At 44.8% G+C, this 14,201-nt stretch overlaps 1 protein-coding gene across 1 annotated transcript in view; it reads left to right on the top strand.

Moving 5' to 3' along the window:
* Positions 1-14,201, top strand: part of LOC135394880 (anoctamin-4-like) — a 49,549-nt gene that overhangs the window by 32,107 nt on the left and 3,241 nt on the right. Inside the window, exons 9-17 of the mRNA XM_064625921.1 lie at positions 4,556-4,767; positions 6,700-6,852; positions 7,176-7,212; positions 7,993-8,102; positions 8,205-8,356; positions 8,475-8,637; positions 12,511-12,640; positions 13,488-13,624; positions 13,689-13,769. Of these exons, the coding sequence (XP_064481991.1) occupies positions 4,556-4,767; positions 6,700-6,852; positions 7,176-7,212; positions 7,993-8,102; positions 8,205-8,356; positions 8,475-8,637; positions 12,511-12,640; positions 13,488-13,624; positions 13,689-13,769 (1,175 nt within the window). The remainder of the gene's footprint in view (positions 1-4,555; positions 4,768-6,699; positions 6,853-7,175; positions 7,213-7,992; positions 8,103-8,204; positions 8,357-8,474; positions 8,638-12,510; positions 12,641-13,487; positions 13,625-13,688; positions 13,770-14,201) is intronic.

The following is a 14,201-nucleotide window of genomic DNA, read 5'->3' on the forward strand; positions in this document are numbered from 1 at the left end:
TCCTGTTCCTTCCTCAATATCATCGTGAGGCAGAATCATTAGGGTGCCCGAATACTAGGGTGCCTCTGGGAGAGGGAGCTAGTATTCAGACAGTCAGGCACCCTAGTTATATAATCGTCGTCGTCTTCTTCATGGCCACCGTAGAAAGTACGTTGACTCGGCCTGGTGGCGGTGGTGGTTGTGGCCTCACAGAGATGGGCAACGTCACGACTGACGCCCTCGGGGAATGTGCGTCCTGGGCCGACTTCTAAGGGAACTGTGCCTGTGTTCACGAGCCTCGATTGGTGTGCTATCTTGCATGAGGGACCTATTAGAAGATCAATTCCTTCATCATGCCCAGTGGTTATCGTGCTGGCCATGTCACGTCGATACTGGGAGGTGGCTGGGTTCGAATCCCGGTGCCAGCTGTGCTGTGTGGGGTCTTTCCTGGGTTTTCCTCGGACGGGCATTCAGACATATGTCGGCAGAGTTCCCTTAGAAGTCGGAGCAGGACGCACATTCCCCAAGGGCGTTAGTCGTTAGAATGATGGCAGATATCAAATTTTATTTATTTATACATTACCCTCAGGACCCTTACACGGGGCATTACACAGGGGCTGGGCATTGGTACACATGAAGCGTACAATACATAGTAATATAATACAGTATGTAATGCATAATGCATAGAAACATGTACAATATAGAAGGTGTTGGAATATGATAATCAGAAGGCACGAACGCAACAAAATAAAAAGAAAAGAGAGAGTGAGAGAGAGTAAAACAAACAGAGAAAAGGACAAAAAAAAACTTCAGCTAACAAATGAAGCAGTTAGTAGCAGCTGTCCTGAACTTTGAGGCGTTCGATAATGTTTACGACTGTCGGTGGCAGGTCATTCAAATCCCTGACGGTAGAAGCTAGAAATGAATGATGATGAGCTGTCGTTTTACATTTACGGGACGTTTGATTTTGTGATGATGATCAATGCGTGAGGACATATATATCATGGTGAGTGTAGAAGTGCGGACCTGAGTTGAGTGTTTGAATGATACAATTTATGGAGTAGGGTTATGCGTGATATCTTCCGGCGAACTAAGAGGTCAGGTAAGGATAGGCAGGTTCTCATGGCGCTAATGCTTGACAAACGAGACCAATCTCACGGGATGAAGCGGACTGTGCGGTTTTAAAAAGATTCCATTCGAATTATAGAATATTAATTATATTATAATATAATTTTGACATTCTTCAACTAATGACTCCTCATTTACGTAATGAGTAGGAACGCAGGAATGGAAGAGACGATTCGAGAGTTGTGATGTGTTTGTGTAGGCTATTGCAATATCTATAAACGGATTGCGTGCTGTTTCGTGAACAATAACCAGATTAGGAAGTCGCTGGCAGCTATGGTAATCGCTTTACACGCAAGCCTGATTAAATATTACCACATCCATCATACCGCCACTCCCTGCTTTCGCTCTTGGTGTTATTGATGTCCAACGTAATTAACGGTGCCTGCGAAATCGGTGCCTTTCCTCAGGTTACATGGGATGCATGGGATGTTGTTTGTCTGAACAGAAACCAAAAAGGAAACCGAAAGAAAAAGGAAAGGAAAAAGGAGAGGAAAAAAAGTCCAGCTGCGACGTTGAAACAGACATCATGTTGCTAAGCTCAGATTTGATAACTTCAGTTGTCTTATTGAGTCCGTAGTGTTCTTCCGATCCCCGTTGAAGATTTATTCTTGGGATTACCCCAGAGCCTGGGATCTTAAGGTATTATGGACGTTTGGAGTAACCCTATGTCCTGGGGTAACTCTACAGCCTGGAATAACTCTAAGCCTTGGGGTACCCCTACGACGTAGGGTAACCATGGCGTGCGGTAACGATGAGGGAACTGTGCTATTTTTATCGTGGCAGTGACGTGACAACAGAGGCTATAATTACTTTTCAGACTCTCTATTTTATGATTCAGAATCTCTCTGTCTTTCCTCATTTTTTCCTATTTCTTCAACCGGCCCCTTGTTGCCCAGTTACTGCTGGGCTCCAGTGAGCAGTTCCTCAGATTATTTTTGAACCACCCCCTTTGTCATCAACCCCATAATATGTTGAGGTAACGCCAGAGGCTTTAGGGGTAACACCCCAAGAGTTCCTAGGCTAACGTCAGAAAGCCCTGGGTAAACCACAGAACCTTTTAGGGTAGTCACGTTGTCGCTTAGCATATCTCCAGACGTCTTAAGGTAACCCAGGATAACGAAAGGAAAGTTAGGTAGCAAGCGAGCTGGTGGTGACGATCCATGACTTGAAAACCCGAGACGAGGTAGAGGATGATAAGAGACAAACACAAACACGGTGTTTGTGTTTGTCTGTTATCATCCTCTACCTCGTCTCGGGTTTTCAAGTCATGGATAACCCAGAATGTCTTGAGGTTACCCCAAGACGTCTTGGGGTGACTCCAGGAGCTCCTGGTGTTACCTCAGCAGATCTTCGGGATTTCCGGGGTATAACCTCAATGTTTTCTGAGGTTAGATGAGACCTTTTTCAATAGGGGATGTACGGGTCCCGACGATAGTTTACGGAACATGCGGGTGGCGTACTTTTTCTTCAGCACGATACCCCCTATATAGCGGCCAGCGGAAGCAGACTCGTCCACTCTACCAGAGGGGTGGCCGAGAGCGCTGGTTGCGACAAACCGCGGTAGTTTCGGTCTCGTTTGAATGGCTCCACAGCTTGAATGTGCTCGGGAAGTGGTTTGGACTGGTATCGCTGCCGGCGCACTCCTCCTCCTTTCTGAACGAGTGAACGAGTCCGCTTACGTCCGCCGGTAAGGTGTAGCGCCGTAGAACCTCGCACGCTTGTTCCGTAAACTTTTGTCGGAACCTGCACTAAGACTCGCTATTCACACCGGCAATGCGTCACTCGGGCCGGACAGGAAGTACGTCTTCGGGATATGAAACGACCGCGTTCCTATGGCACGTGGATGACCGGGGCTCTTTACCGCAAACATTCCCGCTCTGTTTATCTGTCGGAGGAATCACCTTACAGGGACAAATTGCTTCGCAGCAATTGCTAAGAAAAACGACTCCTCATGACCATTCATCGTGACATAGAACAGAAAGCGATTAGCAAGACGTATATTTTTACGGCTCAACCGAAGCGGTTCGAGTATTTGCTATTTTACGACGCACTCCCTTCGAGAGCCGTAAAAACTGTTTCGCTCCCCGCTTTTATGGATTGGTACGGACGCATCGACCATCTTTCGATCCGCTTCTTTCTGAAGCAACGTAGGCAAAGTGATGCAGGTGAACCACCTTGAATCTTTCATGGCGGATTTTACTCTGCATTGCGAAATGCTATGCAGAGCAAATTCTACAAAGTATACAATCTGTAAAATCTGTAAACAATGCACTGCATAGCTCGTAGAGAGTGCATATGCCACAAAAGATATGCACTTGCTTGTAGGACAGTATTTGCACTGTGACAGTGTACACCATTAGCTGCAGAAGCCACTCAGCCGGAAAAACAAGAACAACAGATAAGTAACGGTGATATTGTGGGATGAAGCATGCTGTTACCTTGAAAATAATACAAAACAATACACTCTAAAAACAGAACTTCACCGCATAGCACGCTGTGCGCCAACCATTGCCACGAATGATAGGGTTGTCGCTTCTGATTCGAGGAGAGAGGAGGGCGTTCGCCTTTTTGTGTCAATTATCATATATCCAAATTGCCACAAAAAGGCGTAGCCCTCCACTTTCCTCGAATCAGAAGCGATAACCCTATAATTCGTGGCAATGGTTGGTGCACAGCGTGCTTTGCAGTGAAGTTCTGTTTTTAGAGTGTACGTCTCGCCTTCTTAGGAGACACGGATACCTCCCATTGGTCTCCGCAAAACCATCGCCGCGGGAAATCGTTAGCGGGCACCAATGGGAGGCCGCCACGTGTAGTCGAGCCGCTTGTTTTCAAGGTAACGCCGTCTTTCATTCCGCGAGAATAATTTTTTTTGCGCTTTCGTGCCCCTTAAACCATCGGATTTATGCACTGAGTGGCACGCAAGCACTTCACGTAACGACTAGCTCAGGCACAGGCTGTGCTTTTTTTGTGCGTTTCGGTTTCCTTTCTTTCTTTTTTGAATAGGAAGCCGGCTATTTCCCTGGCTGGCCTTTACTCTTTTCTCTTCTTTCTTTTAATAAACATACCCCCCCACCCTCCTCAGGCACAACGGGTGACGCAGAGACTGCATGCACGCTTAAAAATGAACTTCGCCTGCATAGCACGCTCATAGCCACCATCTCGAATAAAATCGTTATGGGACCTGATTTGTGGAAAACGGGAGGCGTACGAATTTTTTGTGACAATTATGAACAGCATAAGTGTCACAAAAAATTCTTACGCCTCACGTTTTCAACAAATCAGGGTAGATAACGATATCATTCGAGATGATGGTTGGCTCAGAGCGTGCTATGCGGTGACGTTGATTTTTAAGCGTGTACGACTGGATTACTTGTTTACGCCGTGTTTCAAGTTTGACAACGCATCGTTCTACATCGTACTATAGCCATGTGCGTGTCTTTAATTCTAGGAACCGTTTTCCTGGAGATCTGGAAACGTCGTCAAGCTTCGTTAGCCCACAGATGGAACGTGGACCATTTTTCCGCGGAAGAACCCGAAGTGCCTCAGTTTTACGGCACCGTGGCCGTAAGGGATCCCGTAACGGGGGTTCTATCTTGGCATTATCCAATGACTCACAGGATATTCAAGTACTGCTGTTCCGGAGGGTTCTTTGTCATGATGGTAAGGAACGGCCGCCGCACATATAGTCACCTGTTAGTTGCGTTTCCCTGAGTCTGGGGAGACATACGGACGGACGGACACAACCGGACAAGGTAGACACACTGTCCACGTGTAGTACAGTCAAACCCCTATTTATGAACCTTCGATTTATGAATTCCGTCGTTTTATGAATAGGAGCACAAGGAACCAAACTTTTTACATGAGTTTTTCCCTCGTTTTATGAACCTCGATATCCGAATAATAAATGGAATTTCTGGGAACGAACTAGGAGTTGCCCAGTGTTTTTGCTCTCAATTTATGAACGGATCATTCCGAGGTCAACAGAAACCTTCAAAGGGATTATTCTATGGTCTTATGAATGACGCCGGAACGGACGAAACTTTTTCCAGGTATTGCACCCTCGGTTCTTAAACGCTGGAAATCCGGACAACAAACGGGTTTTCCAGGGACGCATTAGGGGGACCAAGTGTTCCTGACCTCAATTTATGAATAAGGTGGCCGCAGGTCAGAAGGACTTCTGAGCATAACATGGCTGACATGGTCCCGGTCCATGTCAGCTATTGTGCTAACTATGTGTTACATTATAAATGCAATCCCAACTCTCAAATACTGCTCGATAGTACTCACCTAACGGAATTTTCGATTTATGAATCCCTCGATTTATGAAAAGTTTTTCAGGAAACCGAGGGTGTTCATAAATCGAGGGTTGACTGTATACCTCCCCAGAGGGACCAGACTTAGGGAAACGTTGCCAATGGCTAGCCTACACGCTCTTGTTTTGGCCTATACCTCTCCATACGTTTCTTTTTCAAACCAACCAACCAACCAACCAACCAACCAACAAGCTTACTTACATTCTGTTTCTGTATGTTCTACAATATGAAGTCAACAACACCAACAACTGTATTACAACATGATGACTGGGGAGTTTCATCCCCAGGGGCGATGCTCTACCCCATTGCTGGTGGTGATGCGGTTAATGAAATAATGAGCCCCTTCACAATAAGGATCGGAGTCCTATATGGTATCCAGATAGATGAAGAGAGCTTTGAGGACAGAGCGTTGGTAGGCTGGATGTGGCCAGGGACCAAGCGATTTTTTTAGAGAGAGAGGGGGCGAGAGTTTAGCTCGTTAAGGGATCAAATAAGGGATATGAGGTCAAATGGGCATAGAGCATATTATTCTTGCACAAGCTGGACACGGACATATTGCACATAACGCGCTGATGTCTGGAGAAACTGCGAGCGTGTGACGAATTCAGTCTTTCCTTATTATTATTATTTTTTCGTCAACAACAACAACAACAGCAACTGCAAGCGACGGACGTTCACAGGTAGGGGGGTATACGCAAAGGATGGATCTTCTCTACGTTTCTGGCTTTCCACGATGACGTTAATGGATTACATTAAAAAATGATGACGTTCGGATATTGTAGTGAGCCGCTCCACACATGTGATCTCTCTAGAGCGCGACCTTGTGGCTACTGTAAACGTATTTTTATTCGCGATGTATTAATTTTCGCGAATTTCGCGACCGCTAAAAAAATCGAGAAAAATTGTACTCTCGAACACAGCCTGACGTTTATCCCGCGAAAGGAAACAGCCCAGAATTGCGAAATTTTACTTGCTCGCGAATAATTTCTCAAACGACTGGATGCGCGATTCGCGAAAATTAATACATCGCGAATAAAAATACGTTTACAGTATATCAAACCTTTTGCATGCTACCATAAAAACAAAAGGAGAGAAGGTGAAATTAATATTGTCCGTGTATTGATAGCATATTATTCAAACGGAAGACCCTAACGCGATTTTCTTTACCCATCAGCGCAACAGGAAAATACTTGAAAATGAAGAGAACGACATGCCATAAATGCATTATCACCAGTACCTCAGCCGCCTCATCTAACGCATTATCATATCTTTGTCTCAGTCCGTGGTCGTACTCATCAGCGTACTGGCTGTGACACTTTATCAAGTGTACATGTACAACGCCTACTGCAATGGTGAGACAACGTGCGAGGTGGTCCATGGCTCCATAGTTGCTCCGACACTCAACACTCTTTCCATCATGGTACTAGGAAAGGTAAGATTCGTCTTGAGTTTGTTTTCTAAAAGAATCTCGCGACGAACAATCTCCAACGCCCGCCAGAAACTCGAAAATTGCTCACAGTTGCTGGGAAAAGTTTCCCCAAACGCTGCCTTAGGGAGTAATGTTTTCTCCCTTTTCGAGAGCGCGAATTCCGGCGTACTCTCAACATCAGGCGTCTGCTCTTGTCGTGTATTCCGTCGAATAACACTGAATTAACCATCATTTGATCACTATAATTTTTAACACGTTCGCACATACGAATGCAGTTCATGACGTCCTCTATTTGTTGAGTGACATAAATCAACTTTCTTTTGCAGATTTACATATACGTTGCTGAACGGCTCACAGATTGGGGTAAGGCAGTGCTTGCAATCCATCAATACCTTGCTGAATGCACTCTTTGCATCAGTGCCCTAGTGATAGTATCCACATCAGATTTTCAAGTCGCATACGTAGCAATCAAATCGTGCTAAGTATATACCGAAACACTTCAGTCTCCGGGCATTAGTCTCCGGGCACCCAGGACAACAGACGCGAAAAACAATTAGGCGTCTCGGGCGCCGATATTCGTCTAATTAGGGGAGAGGATTGCTGAAGTCCCATAGCATCCACACGGATCAATCAAAGCCATTCGAGTCATGACGGAGGATCTGGATTAATGGATACTACGGATACCGTTAATAGCTAAGGAATGACGACGCTGATTTCTCCTTTTTTTTCGTTACAAACAAACAAACAAACAAACAAACAAACAAACAAACAAACAAACAAACAAACAAACAAACAAACAAACAAACAAACAAACGACGCCGAAGAAAAATAATACCATAGGAAATAAAGAACTCGCGATCAACTCGGATGTATTGATGCTGAGGAAGATCTAAGCTTTACATAAACGACGTTTCATGTGAATACACGCATTGTATGAATGCTTCACTGCCAACAACGACGTATTTTCTAAGCATGAGCTTCATTCATCGCGACCTTTCATATTCTAGCGTTTGGGTTTTTTCTTGAGTGCGCTCTGTTCTCGCATTGATTCAATCATCTAGATTCTCCGGGGTGGGGGGTGGGGGTGTCCTTCTTGCATTTGTGTCTACGTATATTATATCATAATAATTCAATTTTCTATAGAGAACCACAGGACAGGAAGCATGTACAACGACGCCTTGATCATCAAGCTCTTTGCCTTCCAATTCACGAACACCTACGCGTCCTTGTTTTACACCGCCTTCTTCAGGGAGGTATAACATTAACTCTCATCTCTTATTAAACCTGCTGATTGATTAGTTCGATTTATTTTGTTGTATTTTTCTGTAAACTATTACGTTACCTCGTCTTTACAGGGTCACTCCGGTCTGTTTGGACTCGGCGACGACTTCAAGGATCGATGTGGCCATCCCGGAAGGGACACGTGCATGTCCTTGCTGTCCTTGCAACTTCTCATTCTCATGATTGTGAAACCATTTCCTAAGTTCTGCTACGACGTACTGTGGCCGTGAGTATTCATTCGGTAATTTCGTTAGCTGAATACACCACGGCTTAGTTTCTATTTTGAGGAAGGTTGAAACTCCCTTTCCGATCTGTTTTTCTAAATTCCATTCGGTTTTTTGCAGTTTCACAAAAGACAAGCTCAGAAAGTGGGGAGTGATGTACAAAGTGACGGACGAAAAAATCTTCGAGCAGCATTACTTGCTGAAGGAGATGTACAAGCAGGAAGATGCCGAATTCAGAAGGGATGAATTTGCCGAGAAGATTATACAGTACGGTTATCTAGTGGTGAGTCACCATTGCCTCTCTCACTTTTATGATCTTATCCTTTGTTTACGGCCAATATGTGCCAAGAGAACAGCAACTAAAACAACTACACGTAGATTGAGTACACCAGATTGTAATACAAGTGTACCTACACTCTTAAAAATGAACTTCACCACATAGCACGCTCCTAGCCAACCGTCATCCCGAATGACAACGTTCTCGCCCCTGATTTGTTGAAAATGGGAGGCGGAGCCTATTTTGGGCCATTATGCACGGCACAGAATACGCTCCGGCCCCCGTTTTCAGCAAATCACGGGCGAGAACGTTGTCATTCGGGATGATGGTTGGCTAGGAGCGTGCTATGTGGTGAAGTGCATTTCTAAGAGTGTATAATTGGGATAACCGAAGGGTGGCGTCTAGCTGGTGAAGGTTCATGATACATAAAACATTGCACTCTTAAAAATGAACTTCACCGCATAGCACGCTCCTAGCCAACCATCATCTCGAATGATATCGTTATTTTTCCTGATTTGTTGAAAACGGGAGGCGTACGCCTTTTTTGTGACACTTATGCTGTTCATAATTGTCACAAAAAAGGCGTGCGCCTCCCGTTTTCAACAAATCAGGGCAGATAACGATATCATTCGAGATGATGGTTGGCTAGGAGCATGCTATGCGGTGAAGTTCATTTTTAAGAGTGTGAGCTCAAGGAACACAAGAAGTACAACACGACACGAAGACTCCTGTGGGCCCCCGTGACGTGTTGTACTTCTTGTCTTCCTCAACCACAAGGTTCTGTGTATATACGCGTATGATACACTTACTTTTCAAAAATTGGGAAGTGCTGTGCACATGGAAATAGACAACTTCTGACTCAGTCGAAACTGTAACGCATCTAGCGCACGTGCATTAGAGAAAAAGAAAGATGTGCGGAAAACGGGAAAGCCATTACAGTCAATCAGTCAGTCAGTGAGAGCCATTACAGGCGAGTCACTACAGTTATCACATAAAAGGTGTAACATTTAGATGGCAACGGTAACAGTATGTGGTAAGGTAACGGTAATTTAGGTGGTAACGGGTGTAACGTAGTAACATTACTACATGAGCAAAGAATTTGGATGTACGACGGAGCAAGTGCATGTATCAGGGAGGTGACCTGGGATCGAAACCTATAGTAGCATAAACAAATCCACCGTCCCGTTTGCAACACGCAAACTGCGATTGACTTTTGAACTATTTATAAGACGCTAGTGCAATACTCAAACGAGTCACTGAATGGTCACCTCATAATTAATGCCACGTGCGAGTTGCGATTACTTTCTCCAATCACGCACATCAATCATGCATATCTTGGCACCCGCACGCGAGAAAGCACTACGCAGCCCGTCGCGCTAGCGCCTGTCCCTTTGATCTGATCCTACCCGTACACCGTTACTTGTTGGCTCATTGGAGCCCTCTAGAGTGCCTTGTGGAAATTATCGGGACACACGCACAAGGCATGATTACTGCAGCGCAATTCAATCACTTAATGTATAAACTCGTTTCCATAGAGACGACGCAATCGATGGCCATTGCAAACAGAAATTGCCTCTCAACGAATCCGTTACCTTGTCCTACTGCTCTTCTCGCTGTTGGCCGATATCAGATGCAGGGGCAATGTTTCATTTCCTTGTGTGTCCACGTGAGTTGATGCATGCACGGTCTCCGTTGCCTATCGTAAGGCATTTGTTCTTTTTTTTTCTCTCAGCAAGGACGATGCACAGATAGAGTATGGGTTCACGAAATGAAGTACTCTGCATGTAACTAGTTATGAAGAATACTCGAAGAATCAAGTACATAAACGCTACTTTAAAGGGACGGTCACATCCGTTCCAGTCGATCTCGAAACTATACACGCTTAAAAATGAACATCATAACGGCAGGCGTACGCCTTTTTTGTGACACACGCTGTTCATAATTGTCATAAAAAGGCGTATACCTTCCGTTTTCAACAAATCAGGGCAGATAACGATATCATTCGAGATGATGGTTGGCTAGGAGCGTGCTATGCGGTGAAGTTCATTTCTAAGAGGCCAACAACGGCGAGCCTATCCTGCCATCACCCCCCCCCCCTCATTTCTAAGAGTGCTGTGTCATTTTAACCCTCGTACCATTCACTGACCACGATATCGAAAATCACAGGCGAAAAAGTAGCGTAGTTTGACTGCTATGCGATGGAATACATGGTAATGGCAGACGCCGGATGTTGAGAGTATGCAGGAATTCCCTCTCTGGAAAAACGAGAAAACGTCACTCCCTAAGAACCAATGAGGGCGCGTCCTTGAGAAAAGGAATGCCACGGCCATGCGGGCGTGTCACAGAGTACGGGGCGTGGACGTCGCCTTTCTCCTCTCGGCGCCGCCCTCTCACTCCTCCGTTTAGGAAGTGACGTCACGCCGCCGGAGCCTCTGCAGCTGCGAAAGCAGCGCCGATCTTTAAAATTCGTTTATCTAACATCTAAGCACGAAAAAATTAGCCAAGTAGATTGTCGGTTGATGACTAACATTGTGGTGTCGGTTTCATAGATGGGGTTGCGACCGTCCCTTCATGTACATTTCCCTTACTCGAAGCACAAGTAAGCAGGTGCCCTCTATCGAACGGTTTCTTTTATTTTGTAGTCAGCGCAATAAACTCGGCAAGATATTTTATAAAATTCGCTAACACCGCAACATTGTGGAAATTTTGTTATGTTACACATCTGCGCTATGCGATTGTCGAATAAATACGCATTATACGAGTAATACCGCAAAGGTACAGTCGAAAATTGGAAAATCCAGTGATCTGGTGAAAGTATATTAAAGCAAATAGGTAGCCCAAGATCGAAGAACTCTGATATTCTGTAACAGTGTCTGCTCAATGAGCGGAAGTCATCCCCATATCATCGTGATCATGTATTTCTCTCTCTCTCTGTGTGTGTGTTCGAAATATCAGCGTCTCCTGATCTGCGAAAGATTACCGAGTACTGGCATATTTAGCTCGCATTCAATGCTGTACTATGCTGCTCTTTCTGCTGTGTGATGTTACTTCAAGCAGAGCTCATAATGGACAAGTTTGCAACTTACTATTTGCAGTCGTTTCCCAATACTCACCGGAACCTCACATATTAGCGCTGCCCCCGGGACGTTGATGACGTGTTCAACTGGATATCGGGTTACCTGTGTTGTGCCAGCACGTGCTGTATGGTGCATATACGCTGATGACATTCTCGCACTGACGTATCATAACTATAGTTCGCTTTACCGGTGCTACAGGCAGTGGTACTACACACTCGTCGGGACATTCCAGGTCTTCTCATCGTGTAGATCTGTGGTGCAATCAAAGGAATGGGATGATTGATTGATTGAAATATAAAAAAATGTGGAGATGTGAGACACGACAAAGTTGGATCAGGCTACTCCAGAACTCGTGAATAGTAAAAGAAAGCAGAAAAAAACAACAACCACAAGATGACCAAGAAGCATTAAAAAAAAGAAGAAGAAGAAGAGAAAAATAAATATCAAATAAACAAAGAAACTCCAAAAAGAAAAGAACAAATAGGGGGAGGAGGGGGGGGGGCAGGTATGGGATCTTTCTCGGAGATTCACCCATTGGTCCACCGTCGGTGATACTGACGTCACGATATTGTCACGCTTAGCGCGCCCGCTGATTAGAGCGACAACTTGGGGCCCGTGTAAAAGACACTTTCAAAGCAGTGTTTTCATTTGTTTTGCTTGCCCTTTCCTACATAACCTGCCCTGCCTTCTGATAGTTGCAATGTTCTCATCCTAGAGAATCGCAGTATTTTCTCCTAGGGTACCTTTGCATGTACTATACAAACCCGGTTTCAGCGACATATCTTTTCCTGCCTCCCTGTAGCTATTCGCGGCGTCTTTCCCGCTGGCTCCCCTGCTGGCTCTCCTGTACAATATTCTGGATCTGCGCATCGATTCCAACAGGCTGCTCTGGTTAAACCGAAGGCCAGTTGCGCACAGGGATGACGACATTGGTAAGGACACGGTATTGTATGCCAGTCTGACGTGTTGACTAATTATGTGTGTACTGAGCCTTTCTTATCGCGGTCTGCTCAGAGTTCGAATGGAAATGACTCGGAGCTTCTTTCAAGCTGTTTTCTTAAGTTACTTAAAACTTCAGACTTCTTAAGTTAGCTTAGTTAAAGAGCCCATGACATGCTTCCTGAGAAAGTGCGGGAAATGACGTCATAAGATTCTCACATCAAACGTTCACTCTATGTGTTTTGAATCGCCGTCACCAGAGCAATTAGCAAAGTCACGTGATAACACATGATACACTTTAAGCAAAGAAAAAAAGTAACTTGTGGAGCAATTACAGCTTCGACTTCCCTAGTTTGCAATTAGGAAGGGAGTTGCCTCAGGTCAGAAGCCGCCGATATTTCGAACAGAGACTGTTCTTCAACAATCTCTGTTTGAAATATCGGCGGCTTCTGTCCTGAGGCAACTCCCTTCCTACATCTCTACCGGTTCGCTGGATTTTTACCCACCTAGTTTGCAATTAGTACTCCCTTTTTGGTCCCCAGGCCCTGAAATTTACTTCCGACCTTAAATTTTGCATAAACTTCCGTGCATTTAGTCCCAAAAGAGACTTGGTTGTGGGAATGCATCTAGTCATCAAAAAAAAAAAAAAAACTATACTTTTCTTTTTGAGAGTGTGGGACTGCAAAACAGAATCTAATTACCGTTTTCGTGAGTTTTTTTCTTCTTTTTCTTTTTGGTAGCACAATCAAAGCGAACTGACACAAGACACAATCTGTTACTACATAGAATATTTACTTCACTTGTTGACCAAATGTGAATAACATGACCTGTTACTTGCAGGTATGTGGTTCCATCTATTCGGTTTCATCAACGTGTGTGGCGTTGTGAGCAACGCGTTCCTTATCGCTTTCACGTCCACCTTTGGCAAAAACCTCAAGAGTGACTACATGAGGTTCATTTTCGTTATCGCGTTTGAGGTACGGGAGCATCCCCTGGTAGAAGAACAATATCGTTTCAACTGTACTTTCGCTTCTTTCACAGCACCTTGTGTTTGCAGTGAAGTACATACTGAGTCTGGCTATACCAGACACACCGGGAGAAGTTAGGAATGCCAAGCTCAAGGTACGTATACAATATATGTATGAGCCATTCCATGAGCTATAACGCTCTTGCCATGCGCATAAGTGAATCTGTGTTACATGTGCATCATTCGTGGGGAAGAGGCACATACGGGACGGAAGGATTATTCTGACAATGACAATTGACAAATGAATTGAATGAGTTGAAAATGACAATTCTTCAAGCCATAGTGTTTTTGCTTTCACGCGATGAGACGCCCCATTCATTGCTGTGGTATTTGCAACCCACCAGGAACACTTTTCTAGAATATCCGGGCTCTAGCTTACACGTATACGGAGAAGTAATGAGAATTCGTGGCTTTTCGGGACCAACTACGATTACGAACATTCTTTACGCGGAAACAAAAGGAGCACAACCTTTGGACACATTCAGCAAATTTTCATACCCACACTCTAAGAAAAAAAGGAGTAAAAT

The sequence above is a fragment of the Ornithodoros turicata genome, chromosome 5, assembly GCF_037126465.1.
Source record: "Ornithodoros turicata isolate Travis chromosome 5, ASM3712646v1, whole genome shotgun sequence".
NCBI lineage: Eukaryota > Metazoa > Arthropoda > Arachnida > Ixodida > Argasidae > Ornithodoros > Ornithodoros turicata.